The sequence below is a fragment of the Emys orbicularis genome, chromosome 2, assembly GCF_028017835.1.
Source record: "Emys orbicularis isolate rEmyOrb1 chromosome 2, rEmyOrb1.hap1, whole genome shotgun sequence".
In the NCBI taxonomy this organism is placed as follows: Eukaryota; Metazoa; Chordata; order Testudines; family Emydidae; genus Emys; species Emys orbicularis.
Genome location: NC_088684.1, coordinates 297,103,186 through 297,119,956, shown reverse-complemented (window position 1 = coordinate 297,119,956; position 16,771 = coordinate 297,103,186). Strand labels below are relative to the sequence as shown.

At 48.9% G+C, this 16,771-nt stretch overlaps 1 protein-coding gene across 1 annotated transcript; it reads right to left on the bottom strand.

Annotated features, from left to right (window-relative positions):
• Positions 1–4,271: 4,271 nt before the first annotated feature.
• On the bottom strand, positions 4,272–12,106 carry LOC135873890 (zinc finger protein 282-like). The gene is made up of 8 exons (XM_065398499.1): positions 12,083–12,106; positions 11,704–11,903; positions 11,449–11,545; positions 10,680–11,036; positions 9,900–10,026; positions 5,441–5,596; positions 4,672–4,785; positions 4,272–4,423 (listed from the first exon to the last, which is right to left on the bottom strand). The coding sequence occupies exons 1-8, from the start codon at positions 12,104–12,106 to the stop codon at positions 4,272–4,274; spliced, it is 1,227 nt and encodes a 408-aa protein (XP_065254571.1).
• Positions 12,107–16,771: the final 4,665 nt, after the last annotated feature.

Genomic DNA, 16,771 nt, shown 5'->3' with positions numbered 1-16,771 from the left:
GGGGTTATTAGACTGTAAGCGTCAGGTCAGGCTATGCCTGCTACCGTAATGAGAGTAGATGGTACTACCTGTGGCTCATCAAACCCACTGCTTTGTGGGTAGTTCGGGAGGGCATAAGGCTAAGGGAGCAAACCCTAACAGAAAAGCCCCACTGCCTTGTGGGTGAATTCGGGAGAATGTAAGTCTATGCGAGTAAACTCAGATAGAAAATCTGGAGTGGAGCCCCAAAGGCGGTCAGGTACTAATATTTTAGTATCTTTCCGGCAACTCCTGCAGCAGATTGGGTACCAGACGTACTGGTTCTTCCTCTCCTCTGGATTTTACCAGTGACACCGAGAGGGGGAGTCCTGATGCATGGGCAACTCAGGGCCTCCATATCATTTTCCCAGGCTTGGGCCCTGGAGAGGTACTCCAGCTTCGCCTCGAGCGTCGACACAACTCGGGAGGCAGCAGTCACCGGTTCTAAGCTCTTACTCTATTGGCGTAGAATTGAGCGCCAGCAGCAGTCTCTGATGGTGGCAGAGATCATCGTATCTTACTGGACAACAACTGCCCGCCATAAAACTGGGCAGCCCCCAGACAATAGGGTGTTGTCCTGCCACAGTCTGCCTGCTTCAAATGGGTGCTTGGAGCTTAGAATTTTATAACTTGACAAGTTGCCTGTGACCAATGCACCAGGCAAATCAAGAAAGAAAACATCCTTAAAGATAGGGTGCTGGAACATTTGCACCATAACAACTGGATTGCCTGAGGACCTTCAACAGATCAACGATGCACATAAAACTGCCGTGATCAACGACGAGCTGAAACAACTCAGCGTGGATATCGCATCCCTCCAAGAAACTCGGCTAGCATAAAGCAGATCTCTCAGAGAAAAAGACTACACATTTATCTGGCAGGGGAAAAGTGCAGAAGAAACACGAGATCACGGAGTTGGATTTGCCTTCAAGAACTCACTTTTGGGGATGACTGAGCCACCTACAAATGGATCAGAGAGAATTTTGGCACCACACTTGTTCACATCTGAGGGCCCAGTCAACCTTGTGAGTGTGTATGCCCCAACACTCTCCTCGTCTTCTGACATCAAGGACCAGTTCTACGACCAGTTGAACACCACCATCAGCAGGATTCTGAAACACAAATATGTTTTCCTGCTAGGGGACTTAATGCAAGGGTTGGAGCTGATCATAAAGCATGGACCAACTGTCTTGGTCAACACGGAACTGGTAAGATGAATGTAAATGGTCAGAGACTGCTAGAATTTTATTCCTATTATCTCTGTGTAACAAACTTATTCTTCCAGACAAAGTTGCAACACAAAGTGTCCTGGAAACATCCCAGATCTGGCCACTGGCATCAACTGGATCTTATCATCACAAGGCATGCCAACCTTAACATTGTCCTCATTACCCACAGTTATCAAAATGCCGATTGCAACACAGACCACGCTCTGGTATGGAGCAAGATCAGACTTAAACTAAAGAAAATACACAGATCTAAAGTAAAAGGATGTCTTCGTATTAACCTCAGTACCATAGCGGACCAAGAAAAGTCACAGCAGTGCAAGAACGTACTACAACAAGCCCTTGATAGCAGTGATTGGGCCACAAGTGCCCAGCTGAAGTGGGAGCAACTGAAGAACACAATCTACGATGCAGCTCTGTGTCTTTAGGAAGAAGGAAAACAAGACCAACGACTGGTTTGATGCATATTCCAGTGTGTTGACACCAGTCATAGAAGCTAAACGCACAGCCCAAACCAACTACAAGAGAGACCCAAATGAAAAAACCTTTCAAGTGTTGAGAGTGGCAAGAATCAAGGTACAACAAATTGCTCGAAACTGTGCCAATTACTATTGGCTGCACTTATGTGAAAGCATCCAAGTAGCAGCTGATGCAGACAATATCAGAAACATGTATGATGGGATCATGAAAGCTTTGGGTCCAACTTCAAAGAAGACAGCCCCATTGAAATCAACAACCGGGGAAACAATCAACGACCACACTAAGCAGATGGATCGCTGTGTAGAATACTACTCTGAGCTTTACACTCATTAAAATATTGTTACGGACATAGCCATCACCGCCATCAAAAGCCTGCTTGTTATGAACCAACTCGACAATGAACCAACTGTCGAGGAGCTTAGCCTTGCCATAGATGGCCACCCCAATGGAAAGGATGTCCCCCCAAGCTCTTAAGCATGATTTGATCCCTCCATGAAAACATGTTCGGCACAGTCTAATACGACGGCTCAGTGTTCTGAGGCTTTCCAGATTCGTAGCAGAGTTAAGCAAGGCTGTGTACTTGCCCCAGCTCGGTTTGGGATCTTCTTCTCCCTGCTACTGAAACAAGCACTGGTTCCTCAACTGGGGGAATCTACTTGCACACAAGGTCTGACGGAAAGCTGTTCAATCTTGAAAGACTCAGATCTAAAACCAAGACTCGGGAGGCCATTATCCAACACCTTCTCTTCGCTGATGACGCAGCAGTGACAACCCACACAGAAGCTCATCTTCAAAGCATAATGTACAGTTTTTCCAAAGCCTGCCAAGGCATCTGGAAATAGGATGCTCAAAATTGCATTTCAAGGATGTGTGCAAGCGAGACCGCAAAGAAAAGGACGTGGATGTGGACAAATGGGAAGATCACACTCAAGACCACAGCCGTTGGAAACAAGAGCTTAACACAGGTCTCTGGAGTTCCAAGAGGAAGCCGTCCAGCTTAGGAGGAGAAAAGAGCTCGCAGAAGGCAGAGCCCAAAGGGTCAAGACACCACCTTTAAATGTGACAGATGTGGCAGAGATTCTCTCTCTCAAGTGGGTCTCTTCAGCCATAAAAGTAAACTGAGTAAATTCTTTACTTCTCAGGGGCGCAGACCCATGGGCTCCCAAAACTGAAGGATGCCTACTACTGTTAGACTGTAAACTCTTTGGGGCAGAGATTGTCTTTTTGTTCTGTGTTCATACAGCAGCTAGCACAATGGGGCCCTGATTCGGGACTGCAATACAAACAACAATCAACGATCACTTAGAACAGGTAAGAGCACACAGAGGCAGAGGAGCTCCGAGGTGCCGCAGGTAGCTACTCCACTCACCTCCTTTGAGGTGTTTCAATCCCTTAGAGCCCCAATGGGACACCCTGACACTTCAATATTCACCACTGTCATGTAGTTAGGATATCTTTTGTACAAAGTATGTCTTGTGAGGTATCACTCTAAAAGTCTTGATCTGCTAGACATTACTATCTCGTTGGATTGTATGTGCTATTGTTGTATGTGAAGTTATGAAGTTTGGCTATGTATGTGTTACTGAGACATGTTGTGGGGTTGAAAACACCCACAAGCAGCCTTTCAGGTACAACGGTAAAAAGGCCAAACAATGTTAATGGATTATTGAGGAAATGCACACAAACACAAGGATTACCCCAGGAACTGTGTACAATAGAATCTTCTCAGAGATAGCACTGCACAATGGGAACTCTGACCCAAGTCACAGGAAAAGAGCTTTCTAGCAAGTGGGGAGAAGCTATAAAAAGGGGACAATGACATCATGATGGTACCTCACTCTCCCTGCAACAACACCCCTGGAAACACCTGGGGGGCAAGGACTGAACTGTGGGAAGTGATGGTCTCAGGCTAGAAGGATTTTTAGCCTGAGTATGAAAACCTGGGCAAGCCAAGGCAACATGCGCCTTAAGAATCTGCCAGCCTGTTTATCACTCAGGGTGAGAATTTGCTAATTTATATCCTACCTATCTAGAATTTAAGCTCGGTTTGCGTTTTTTGTTTATTTACTAAGGTAATCTGCTTTGGTCTATTTGCTATCACTTAGAATCACTTCAAATCTATCTTTTGTAGTTAATAAACTTTTTTTTCTCTAAAACCAGTTTGTGGACTTCATAACTGGGGGGCAAAAAGCTGGGCATCTCTCTCTCCACATTGAGGGAGAGAGCGAATTTTATGAACTTACGCTGTACAGTTCTTTTGGGTTTACACTCCAGAGGGGGGTGGGCACTTGAGTAACTGGGCAGTTCCTTAGCTGAGCCTTCCCATGCAGAGCTGATCTCCATGTCTGTGTTTCTGCACCTGGGGGTGTCCTTACCCGTATGCGGGCTGGTAAAGTGCAGCCTGAAGCCTGGGGAAGGGCTTGACAGGCTGTGTAGCAGTACAGTGTTAAGGGAACCCAGGCTGGTGGGTCAGGCAGGCGCAATGGTACCCCAGTACATCGGGTGGCACCCCAGAGCGGGGGGGCAACCCGTCACACCCACTCCCCCTCAGAGCCAATGGGAGTTTTGCACCAGGGCAGCCAGCCATTGCTCACCCATGCTGGAGCCTGTGAGAATTCGTCCTTCCCCCAATTCCTGCTGGTCCCCAGCATCCAGCTCTTCCTCTTCTTTGATCCAGGGTAAAGTGGCAGATGTGGAACCTGGTGATTGATGATGTTAATGAGACACAGAAACAAATCAGAGTGTGTTTTACCAACACCCATTGACCTCTTTGTGCAAAGGGTTTGGGGCTGGAGCTGTCTGGGATGGGTGGAAGGGTCAGTGACATTTTGTGGAGAGAAGGAAAAACAGATGAGCAAACACATCCAGACAGATGCGATTATACAAGTTAATGGGCCAGGGGCTGTTCACTCCCCTCACTGAGTCCGAGTTCGAACCCTCTGCTCACCTGCGCTGGGCTCCAGGGGAATTTCTCTGTCCGCTGAACCCTCCTGAACCCTGATACACGGCTCCTCCCCTCCTTCAGCCCGGGGCAGGATGTCAGGGTTGGAAACGGCCTGGCCTATTCATGAAGACAGAGAGGAGGGGAAAGGAGTGTTTTATTCATATTCACCAGGCACTTACATGTGATTTTAAACCTGAGCTGAACAGAGGCAGAACTGGTGATCCTCAGGAAAGCAGATCTCTGCTAGGAAATGGATTGCTTTTCCCGGGGGAGCCTAAGGAATCCCCACACTCCTGTAATATTGTTGCCTGCAGGGCCACACAGCTGCCCCTGTCATGCCCACTTTTCATCCTCTTGTACCAGTGGGTTCACTTCTGCCTTGGCGGGGATTAGGGCGAAAAGGGGGCATGGCAGGGGCTGAGACAGGGCGTGGCTGACATGTAGGTTTTAAAGTGCAAATCCAGTTCATGGAAACGATGTGCCTGGCACATTTGAGGGCTCGGAGAGACTCCTATTGCCAGCCAGGAGGAGCAGTTCCCCTGAGTGTGCTCTGGAGCTCACTTCCAACAGGGAGTTCAGTGCCTCATATGCTGAGCACAGGGCGCTTCGTGGCCCACTGGCCTGCAGCCCCGCTCCTCTCCGCTTCCTCCAGCTTGTTGGATGATGAGTAACAAAGCGCTGGGCTCCGCAGCCCTGCCGACGACTCTCCCAAACCTGCACTGTCAAGCCCTTACAGTGGACGTGTGGGTTTGTGATACTTGGTAGCACTCACCTGCGCTGGGGTCCACAAGGATTTCTCTTTCCACCAGCCCTTCCTTCTTCTGGACTCTTTCCTCCAATCCTTCCAGGGATTCCCGCTGATCCCCGACACACGGCTCCTCCCCTCGTTCAATGCGGGATAAAACGTCTGGCTTAGAAACAGCGTAGTCTGTTCATGGTAGCAGATGTTAAGGGAACATCATGGCCTATTAATATTCATTGCAAATAACACTAAATGATTTAAATCCAGCTCCCCTTCTCTTGCTGGAGCTGACGACAGATCTGAAAGGAGGCCAATACCTAATAAGGATCCTGTAAAAAGATACTATTCCTTGTGGCGGTCGGGTGTGCTCCCCAGCAGAAGAGCCGGGGGTTGCCGCATAGAAGGGAAGTTGATATGCCAGAGCCAGTTCAGGGAGGAATGTTCAATGCTATATTACCAGGTAACACAAAAGGAGAGGTTACTTACCTTACGGTAACTTGAGTTCTTCGAGATCTTTTATCCCTATGGGTATGCTCACCATAAGATGCGCGTGTAACCAACTTGCCTAAGAGGGAGATAGCTCTAAGACAGTGGATCTCAACCCGCAGCCCAATCAGCACACAGCTGTGGCCCATGTGACATTCCCAGGGCCATACAGGTAGTCTATATATTGCGTGGATGTGGCTCACATAACATATAGAGAAGTACATATGTGGCCCACACTGGTGAATCGGTTGAGAACCACTGCTTTAAGAGATCTATGAGGGGAGGGGATAGGAAGAAGTTGTTCCGGGGTCATTGTTGCTAGGCAGATTTAGAACTCCACATCCAGAAGTTTCTGGAATAGGGTGTGGTAGTTTTGGGTCTGCTCCAATAGGTTCCCTGTTGCTGGGGTCAGACACCAGGAGGGCGAGCAGGCAGGGCCTTTTGCAAAACAGCTGCCATGTGCCCTGCGTGGGTTGGGAGAAGCTGACCCCAGGAGCAGAAAGCAGGTTGTTTTCCCTAACTCTGAATCATTTTGCAGCAGGTTAGTGATGTTGTTAACCCGACAACAGGGAAGCACAGCCAGTCTTAATTAAAAAAAGGGGAAATTGGGAGGGAAAAGTAATTTATTTTATTGTAATTGTATACTGTGAATGTTGTATTGATTTTATCCAAAGTGTTTTAATTACATTAACTCAACTAGTATGATTCACCAGCTTTTCTTTAAATTTGATCATGGGGAAAGAGTCATTTATATTTTGCATTTTCTCAGTTTTGCATTTTCTTGTAACAGGGTTTGTTTTAAATCTATACACTTAACTGAGTGGTTGGTTAATCAGTCAGCTGACTGGCTAAGTGATTTCAGCAGAGGAAGAGTCCGCCTGGATTCCAACTGAAGATTCCTACCAGCAAGTGGAGGGAAGATGATGCTTTTGACTCAGCAGACTGTACAGATTTGGTGGTCAAAGACTCATCAGACTCAGGTGAATTCAACCTAAACTTTTGGGAACTTTGAGTTTCCTCTCACTGTCTTTCTGTGGAGACGGAGCTGTTTAATTGGTTTTCTTTATTTCTGTTTATGCATAACTGTGAAGACAGTGTATGTGGATTATAAAGTTGCCATGTTATGTTGTAGAAATTAAGTTATTATTATTCATTATGTTTCTTTATCATAAGAATTATAATGTTGGTACTTAATTAAGTTCATTCCTTTGGTTGTTTTGGGGACTTGAATGTGGGGAGGTTGCCCCCGTGCAATCCTTGCTGAAAAGCCTTAGACTGAACTCCGTCTCCAGCTGCTTTTCTATGGGAGTTGGAGTTTTTTAGGCACTAGGTTACACATGCACAGCCATGTGCTCTCAACCAGAGACAGCAAAGCAGTGTCTGCAGGCCTGCGCAGAGCAGCCCCTCATGCCTCCAAACAAGAGCCTCTACCACCTAGCAGAGCCTCTACAGCCGAGGGGAAGGAAGGTGGGAGGTGGAGCATCCATAGGGACAAAGCATCTCAAAGAACTCAAGGTCCTATAAGGTAAGTAACCTCTCCTCCTCCTTTGAATGCATATGTCCCTATGGGTGCTCCACCAGAGGAGACTCCCAAGCAGTAACTCAACGGGGAGGCAAGTCCAAGATGGTTCGGAGGACTGCGTCACCAAAGGTAGTATCATCCCTAGAAGTAGGTAAGATGGCGGAATGCTTGGCAAAGATGGGAATGGAAGACCAAGTTGTAGTCCCACACATTTCTGGTATGGGAATGTCTTTCAGCAGAGCTATAGCTGTGGACTGAGGTCCAGGGGGAGTGTGCTGTCACTCTGTGAGGGGGCCGCATCGCAGCGGGTTCTAAACAAGTTGAATTGCAACCCATTAGACAGTCTGAGTGTCTTATTAGCTATCCCTTTCTTAATGATTCCCAACATTGTTTGCTTTTTTGACTGCCGCTGCACACTGAGTAGATTTTGTCAGAGAACTATCCACAATCACTCCAAGATCTCTTTCTTGAGTGGTAACAACTAATTTAGACCCCATCATTTTGTATGTACAGTTGGGATTATGTTTTCCAATGTGCATTACTTTGCATTTATCAACATTGAATTTCATCTGACATTTTGTTGCCCAGTCACCCAGTTTTGAGAGATCCTTTTGTAGCTTTTTGCAGTCTGCCTGGGACTTAACTATCTTGAGTAATTTTGTATCATCTGCAAATTTTGCCACCTCACTGTTTACCCATTTTTCCAGATCATTTATGAATATGTTGAATAGGACTGGTCCCAGTACAGACCCCAGGGGGACACCACTATTTACCTCTCTCCGTTCTGAAAACGGACCATTTATTCCTACCCTTTGTTTCCCATCTTTTAACCAGTAATCAATCCATGAGAGGATGGAAGAGGAGGCAGGCCCCACCGGGGCTAGTGAGCATTCCATTAGAAGGAGCTTCAGTCTAGCCGCTCTGTCTTTCCAAGACCTGCCTTTAAACCCTGAACTGATCTTACATTTGGACAGAATGTAGGTGTCTCCAAAGCAACTCGAATCTGTCACTACAGGGAAAAGACCTGTGGCAGGTTTGGCAGGACTTAAACCCCGGGATCTTTGACATAATGCAGAAGGTTAATGGACCAAAGCGGACAATAGAAAGAAAAAGGGGAGGGGATAATCTTCCTTCTAAACACAGCTGTATTAAAACTGAACACAGAAATAAAATAACTACACAAACATAGGAAAAACTAAGAATAAATCACTATGTTGAGAAAGGCAGGAAGCTGAGAACCAGCGGATATGCAAGCACTCCATCTCGAGCCGCAGGCAGTTGAGAAGGAACTGAGTGGCAGCAAGTCTGCCCCCCCCCCCTATATCCCATCATTTGGCGGCACCACTCTGGCAGGCATGGGCCTGCAGACACTGCTTGGTAGTCTCCAGTCAAGAGCGCATGGCGTGCGTGCATCCTACGGTGCAGCACCCTATGGACATACACTCAAAGAACTAGCTGATACAATGGTAGGACTGAGATTTTAAATCAGCAGAAGTCTGATTTTACCATAGGATGGGGTGATCTGTCTCGTTAAGGAAACGAAGGATGGTTTTGTATTTCAGGCACTGGCCTGCTACTCAGCACACCTGGGTTCAATTCCTGGCTCTGCCACAGACTCCCTTCATGACCTGACAAGTCGCTTAAACTTGCTGAACCTGATCTGAAGGCAGGGCCGGCTTTAGGCCAATTCACCCGATTCCCCGGCATCGGGCCCCGCACCTAAGAGGGCCCCGCGCACTCACCCCGGCGGCGGTCGTCTTCGGGGACCCCGCTCTCCCGGCCAGAGCACCGGCCGGAGCACGGCAGCCCCGCGGCCCCGGCCGGAGCGCGGCAAGCCCCATGGCCCCCCCTTCCCCAGCCGGCAATCCGAAGTGCCGCCCCAGGAATCGGACCCCGCACTTGCTAAAGCCGGCCCTGTCTGAAGGCCTCTTAAGTCAATGGGAGACATTCCACATGCTTCAAAGGGTTTGGGAAAACTAGGTATTAGAATAAAAGAGGCATCACAGCTATGAACAGGCTACTCACGTACTCTGCGGCATGTAACTACAACAGTTATCTGCAGCTAGGAAGCACTGGACCAGATCTGTATCTGCAGTTTCCAATTTAGTTGTAAATAGGAGGGTGTGTGGTATGAGCTGTCTATTGCAAATGCTCTGGGAAGTAGTGATCCACTGGAAATTAAAGAAACTGGAGAATAACCTGCAATGGGAACCAGAGTAGGAACTGTTTCTAATCAGAGAGTAAAATGGCTATTAGCCAGGATCAATGGCTATTAGCCAGGCTCGGCAGGGATGGTGTCCCTAGCCTCTGTTTGCCAAAAGCTGGGAATGGGCAACAGGGAATGGATCACTTGATGATTATCTGTTCTGTTCATTCCCTCTGGGGCACCTGGCATTGGCCACTGTTGGAAGACTGGATACTGGGCTAGATGGACCTTTGTTCCGACCCAGTCCGGCCGTTCTTATGAAAACTGATCCTTACCCAGAGAGATCAGGGTCTCATAGTTCCCCTTCATCACATTCTTGTAAAGCTCTTTCTGCCATTCCTCTAAGTTCTCCCACTCCTGCTCGTTAAAATAAACTGAGACGTCATCAAATGTCACCGGCACCTGGAATCGTAAGAGTTATAATAAACTTCTTTCTTAGACTATAAGGACCTGACCCAAAGCTCACTCAAGTGAATGCCACGGACTTCCATAGGTTTTGGAGGAGATCCTTATGGCAGGGAATGCATCTTGTGCTGTGCTCTTAGATTCACCAAGACCAGAGCACTAATTTTAGCAGAAACTCTGAAGAATCAGGGCCAAATTCAGCAAGAAGATGTGTGTCTCCTGAAAAGCGCATAGCACCCTCACCTCCCACTGACCAAATGGAGCATTTGCAGGTGGTCTGTTGAGAGCATCTGGTGGCCGGCTCTGGCCTAGGTTTCCAACCACTGTTTCCAAATTGCATCAGAAGTGATGCACAAGTATGCTCCTAGTATTACTTTTCCAGCTCAGCACTTGCTGGAGATGAACAGCAAATCAGTGACTGAGCTGGAAACAGGGCCCAGATGTCCTGACTCTCAGTCCCGTACATTATCCACAAACGACTGGACCAACTGGGTCTGGCCAGTGAGTTATTGGACACCTTGAGGCCAGTAAGATCACTCCCTGCATCTAAGATGTAATAAAGTGAATTAAAGGGCCTGCATATCAGAAGATAGGAAAGCCCGTTCAGTACCTAAGTTTCTACCCCTTAGCACTAGCTAGGCTATTGTTACCTTGGGGACTTCTCCCTTAGTGCCTGGGGGCAGTCTTAAGATCCAGAAGTTCCTGTTTCTCAGCAGGTTCTCCAGGTTCTCCAGCCTCCTCTGCAGGAAGTTATTCTCCTGGATCAGAGTTCCCAAAATAGTCCACTTACTCGCCAGCTGGTTACCAAATTCCATCGCTGTCCTCTCACAGTCTGTTAACTTCTTCTCGGTTGTCCTTGTTCTCCCCTCCAGATTCAGTAATTGTGAGGCATGGGAATTCACCTTCCTCTCCACGGCTTGGATGGCAGCTACTACTGTCCACAAGGAGATCTCTGTACTGTGATGATGGGGTTCTCTCACGGGAGTTTGTTCGGGAACAGCAGGAGCCTGCTTGCATGAAGAGAAACAAAGTTAGCATCAGGGAAAAACAGCCCAAGAACTGTTTCCCTTCCTGTACTGAAGCAGATTTGAAATGGAAACCCCACAATGACTCATATGAAAAGTGGACTATTCATAAGCTTTAGGGCAAAAAGGGACCATTTGATTATCTAGCCTGATCTCCTGCACACCAGAGACCATTCAGTTTTACCCAATTACCCCTATACTGAGCCAAATAACTAGTGTAGCGGTTCTCAAACTGTGGGTCGCAAACCCGACTCTGTTTTCATGAGGTTGCGGGCAGGGCTGCCGAGAGTGGGATCGGGCCCCGGTGAAAAAAATGTTTCGGGCCACCCAGCAAGGGCGGACTGGCTAAACAGGGCCGACAAGAGGGGGGAAGCCGGGCCCTGGTAATTTATACCAGCTTCCCCCCCTCTCGTCGGCCCTGGTTGCGGGGGCTGAAGCCGCTGGCGGCAGGTCCCTGAAGCTGAAGGTAGCGGGTAGGGTTGCCAGGTGGCCTGTTTTCAGCGAGAATGTCCGGTCGAAAGGGGACCCTGGTGGCTCCAGTCAGCACCACTGACCCAGCCGTTGATACGCGAACTGGCAAACCGGGAGCTGGTGTCTTGACACTGTCCCGAAGCCCGCGCTCTGCCCCCCCGCCCCGGCGGGGACCTACAGCACCCCAGGGTGCCCGCTGCCGGCGGCTCCCCGGAGGCTGAACACAACAGCACGAAGCCCGAACACGATGGAGGGTTTCTCCGGGGCAAGGGAGGCTCCGGCACAGACCCAGAACCTCCCCCGCCGGACCGGGCTGGGCCAGATGTGCGCCCAAGGGCGCCCCCGGGAACCGGGCTCCTTCCCTCCAGCGCCGGGAGCCTGCGGGTGGGACACAGCGCCCGGGGCGGATGTCAAACCCCCGGCACCGGCCCCGCCCCGGGGCTCAGCCCCCGCCCGGCCGGGCAGCCCCGCGCTCCCCGCGCTCCGGCTCCCGGGGCCCAGGCCGGGCGGGGAGAAGCTCCCGGGGCCCGAGGCTCCCCCGCCCGCCGGGCCCTTACCTGGGCAGCGGCCCGCTCGGCCATGGCCCCCCCGGGCGGGGCTTCTCCAGCGGGCCCGGCCCGGCCCGGCCGAGCTCCGCTCCCGCTCCGGGCTGGGCAGAGTCCCGGCGCCGCCTCGCCACGGGCCGGCCCCGCTGCCGGGCGGAGCAGAGCGAGCGCAGCCGGGAGGGAGCCGCGGCCTGGCTGCCGGGTCCCACCAAGAGAAGCACCTGGCGCTGAATCCGCAGGGCCGCTGCGAGCGGACAGCGCCGCCTGCCGGGCGCGGCGGAGAACGCAGCTCGTGGCCTGGGAGGTTCGCCCCCAAAGGGCCTGTCCACACCCCCCGGTGTGCGAGCCCTCCCCAGCGCCAGGGCAGCGATGACCCTGTAACATACGGATATTGATTCAGAGATTTTAACCCCCCCAGGGCCCATAGGGTCCCCTGGACTGAGCTCCTGTACCAGCCCTTCCATTGCACCCCTTACCTGTCCTGAGCCCAAGCACTCCTGTCTGACTAAAGCAGGGGCCAGAAAGAAATCCCCTTAAATAGCCACCGCGGGTAAGTAAATACCTGGCCCTAGGGGCAGGGTCCAGGCTGGGCCGTTAAGACAGTTAGATCACACGCCGAGCGAGCCCCTGCCCATTGCCTTTGAAGGGTCACACAGAAGTAGGGTTGCCAACCCTCCAGGAATTAAAGATTAATCTTTAATTAAAGATTATGTCATGTGATGAAATCTCCAGGAATTCGTCCAGCCAAAGTTGGCAACCTTACGGAGAAGATCAAGGGTTCAGTCCTCCCTAGATTTGCTCTTGTGAACAGTGGAAAGACTTCAGCGGGGCGACTTCCAAACCCAGCCCTACACACTCCCTCACAAATAAACAACGTTCTGCAGCATGGTGCCTGGCGTCTACAGCAGTTCAGTTTAAATTAAGAAATTACAGGTCGGGTCCTCAGATGGCCTAGAGCAGCGTTGCTCTGTTGACTTCAGCTGAACTAGGGTGATACACACCCCCTAAGGAGCTGGGCCTAGATTTTGTTAAATGAGCGAAATATGAAATGAACAGTATGATCAGTACAGGAGCCTGCATGTTATTCCTTTTGATACTGAGCACAATTTATGTTGCCTCCACATTTTCAGCATTCAATAGGCCATAGATTTTTATATCGACCATGCATCATTGAAGTGGTCTTGAGGGAAAGATCCAGGCAGCTGGGAATTGGAGGATTAGCATGAATTGAGACATTAAAAGCAGTTTCAGACTGTAGGATAAGCACATTAGTTTGATGTTTCTGCTAAAATGAGTAGCAGACACTGATTTTTACATTTAAATTACCCGTTAGGATCCAGAGGTAGCACCCTATACAGATGTGTGGGGTGAGTCATTTCAGACAGTCTGCCAACACAAGAAAGCCACACTGCTTGACTTAGGCCAGGTCTAAACAACAGACCTATATCAGTATAACTATGTCACTCAGGGGGCTGGTCTACACGGGGGGCGTGGGGGGGGAAATTGATCTAAGATACGCAACTTCAGCTACGCGAATAGCATAGCTGAAGTCTAAGTATCTTAGATCGAATTACCTGGGGTCCATATGGCGCGGGATCGACGGCCGTGGCTCCCCCGTCGACTGCGCTACCGCCGCTCTCTCTGGTGGAGTTCCAGAGTCAACAGTGAGCGTGTTCGGGGATCGATATATCGCGTCTTAACGAGATGCGATATATCGATCCCGGATAAATCGATTGCTACCCACCGATACGGCGCGTAGTGAAGACATACCCAGGGTGTGAAAAATCCACCCACCACGCGATAGTTATACCCACCTAACCCCGCCCGTCGACAGCGCTGTTGGTAGGAGAGCTTCTCCCACCTCCATAACTGCTGCGTCTAAGGGAAGTGAATTAACGACACCCATGCGAGAAGCTCTCACATTGGCGCTAAAGCACTACAGCGGTGTACATGAAGACCAGCCCTTAACCTTGGAAACTTGAACTGAGTGTATCTTGGCAATCATGAGACCTGCAGCCATAACTTGAATAAAAAACACCAGATTCTGAAACACATGCTCTCTTTGGCTGGTTTTAGATTACCACAGCATTACAAGCATTAACTTTTACCAACTCTCAACTATGATTTCAATAGGACAACTCATACTTAAAGTAATGCACCTAGACATTATGCTTTATAAATAGTTTCAGGTGCTCATTTTTGCTCTCCAACTTGTAGGTGAGCTATGGTTTTGGATTGAAATGTGCTGCTTCTCATATACTGTCTTGATGACTGAAGTCTGAGACAAAAGAATTGCCGTTCCAGATGAGACCAGTTCTCCATCCACATCCAATGGTCCATCTCTGACACCGACCAATACCAGCTCCTTCAGGGGAACAACAAATTCCATAGTGGAAGCTTCTTCCTAATCCCAGGCAGTTCGTGACAAGTTTATCCAATGGCACCTTCATCGTTGACTGAGGCCTGTAGGCTCAACCATAGTATAAATAATAAATTGGGGGCAGGGGAGAATAAATTCCCTGAAATAAGAGAATTTAGATCACTTATATCTTGTTATCCTAATAAGTGTAACTGTGGCTGTTCTCATTATCTGTATAAGCATTAAATCATGCTTCTGGAACCCTACTAAGAAACTGGCATTGACAATATCTTGTGGCAGAGTGTTCCACTGGCTCATTATGTGTTGTGTAAAATAGCATTTATTTTTATCAGGTTTAAATTAGTTGCCTTTCAATTTCACTTGATAGCCTCTTGCTTTTCTTTATGAGACAGGGAAAACAGGAGCACCCAATTTACTTTCCATGCCATTTAACTCAAATACCAAAAACGGGGAAAAAAAGAGCACTATTAAATATTTAGCATTTTCGCTCTTCTAGTTAAGTGCTGACAGAACTCCCAAGCTACATCTCTAGCTCTTCCAAAAAGACCTCTACAAAAACAGGGAAGAATAAACTTGATGTCAAGCAGGAAAAAGAAATGTTCTTTGGAAACTAACAAAAATCTTTCAGGTCTTTTGTATACATCACCATAAAGAAACCCAAGAGGGCGCACACCTAATTCTTCTATCCCCTTTGCAATTCACCTTTAGGAATGGTGTGTTTTTACCATAGCCCTCCAAAGAGGCACGTCTGTTTTTTGTAGTCACCACATCCAACCCTCACCACAATGGACAATTATTTTTTGAATCAATATGTTTTATGTCCATTTCGCTTTTGTTACAATTGTTTTTAGTAGAATAAACGTCAGACGGACAATGTTACATGACAGATTTGTCATCCAGGTTACAAGACAAGACAAAGTGGTACAGAAGAAAGGCAGACAAGAGCTTTGCATGGCAAACATATCCATTTCAAGACAATTCGGATGCAGAGTATATACAGGCCACCCAGTAATAAAACCAAATTAAGCCTCATATGGTACAAAAAGCAAAAGCAAAATGGAACCCAGCAATAGTAGAGGGGAAAGTAAGTAATCTGGTGTTATTAAAACACCAGTGCGAGTGGAAGGGGTATCAGAAGCAATATACATTTACATAAGAAAAACTGGGCCATTTCCATAACTTCACAAACCTGGAATTTCCATGCTCAGAGTATTTATGAAACTGCTCCCAAACCGTAGCATCATTGGGAGAATCGTTGACGCTACCCAAGTTCAGCTTCTCAGTGTTCATAACAGCCCATTATTCCCCGCAAACCATTCATGGTGGGGAAGGATCATCAGCCATTCCCACCAGTGAGCGATGATGGGGTTTAGCTGCCATTATACATGTGAGAACGCAAGTCCCTATAAAAACCCACACAGAGAGATGCAAGAAAAAAAACTCCTAAACAAACAAAACTCGAGGAGGACAGGCCAGGTGCAGCCCTAATGCTGAGATTATCGTCTGAACCTTGGACCAAAAGAACCCTATTTTGGAGGAGAGCCAGCGAGAGAAGGGCTCCGGCACTGCAGGACAGCGACACCTTCCCACTAGGAGGGCAGGTGTTAGGACACAAATCTTGCAGGAACAGCTGATGAGATTTCAGCCCCATTGACTCTAACCTAAACCCTAGCCCTGACTCTACTCTTCGGGATCCAGACCTGCTGTCCCACCAGCCCAGCTCGCTGTGAACTGTGGGGCAAGCTTGTGAACATTCGATCTGATGCTTTTAGAAGTCATTTATACAGCAAGGTGGCACATATAGATAGCACTGCACAGACCTAGACTCGGACACAGCCCCAGGGCCCCAGAGTTTACCAGCGAAGTAGGACAAGATTATTGACTGGCAGGAGGAAGAAGGGGCAGGGGTTGCTTGGAGAGGAGAAATGGCTCTGTGCAGATGAGAACATGGAGACCATTCCAGGGGTACGGGGGGGAGCTTGATCCTGAGAAGGGGAGGAGTCAGGCAGACCTAGGAAGAAGGATCTGAACTCAGCACTCCGAGGTTTTTACCATGAAGGTACCAGGTATTTGCCGAACTGCAGCAGTTAACCCTTTCATGCAGGCAGATTTCTTCAGGCTCTGGCGAGCTAGAGAGCAGCTTTTACACCACCTGCCCTTCGGCAGATCCTGCCTCCCCTGCAGCGTTGAGCGAGCAAAGAGGGGGCTGCCGCAAGCACTGCAATCTTGCCTGCTTTAGTCAGCTGGTGCGGAGCAGAGATCAGACGCTCTTCACGAGTTTGGCCAGGGAGCCTGCGGGAAGATGAGATGCCAGGGGAGCA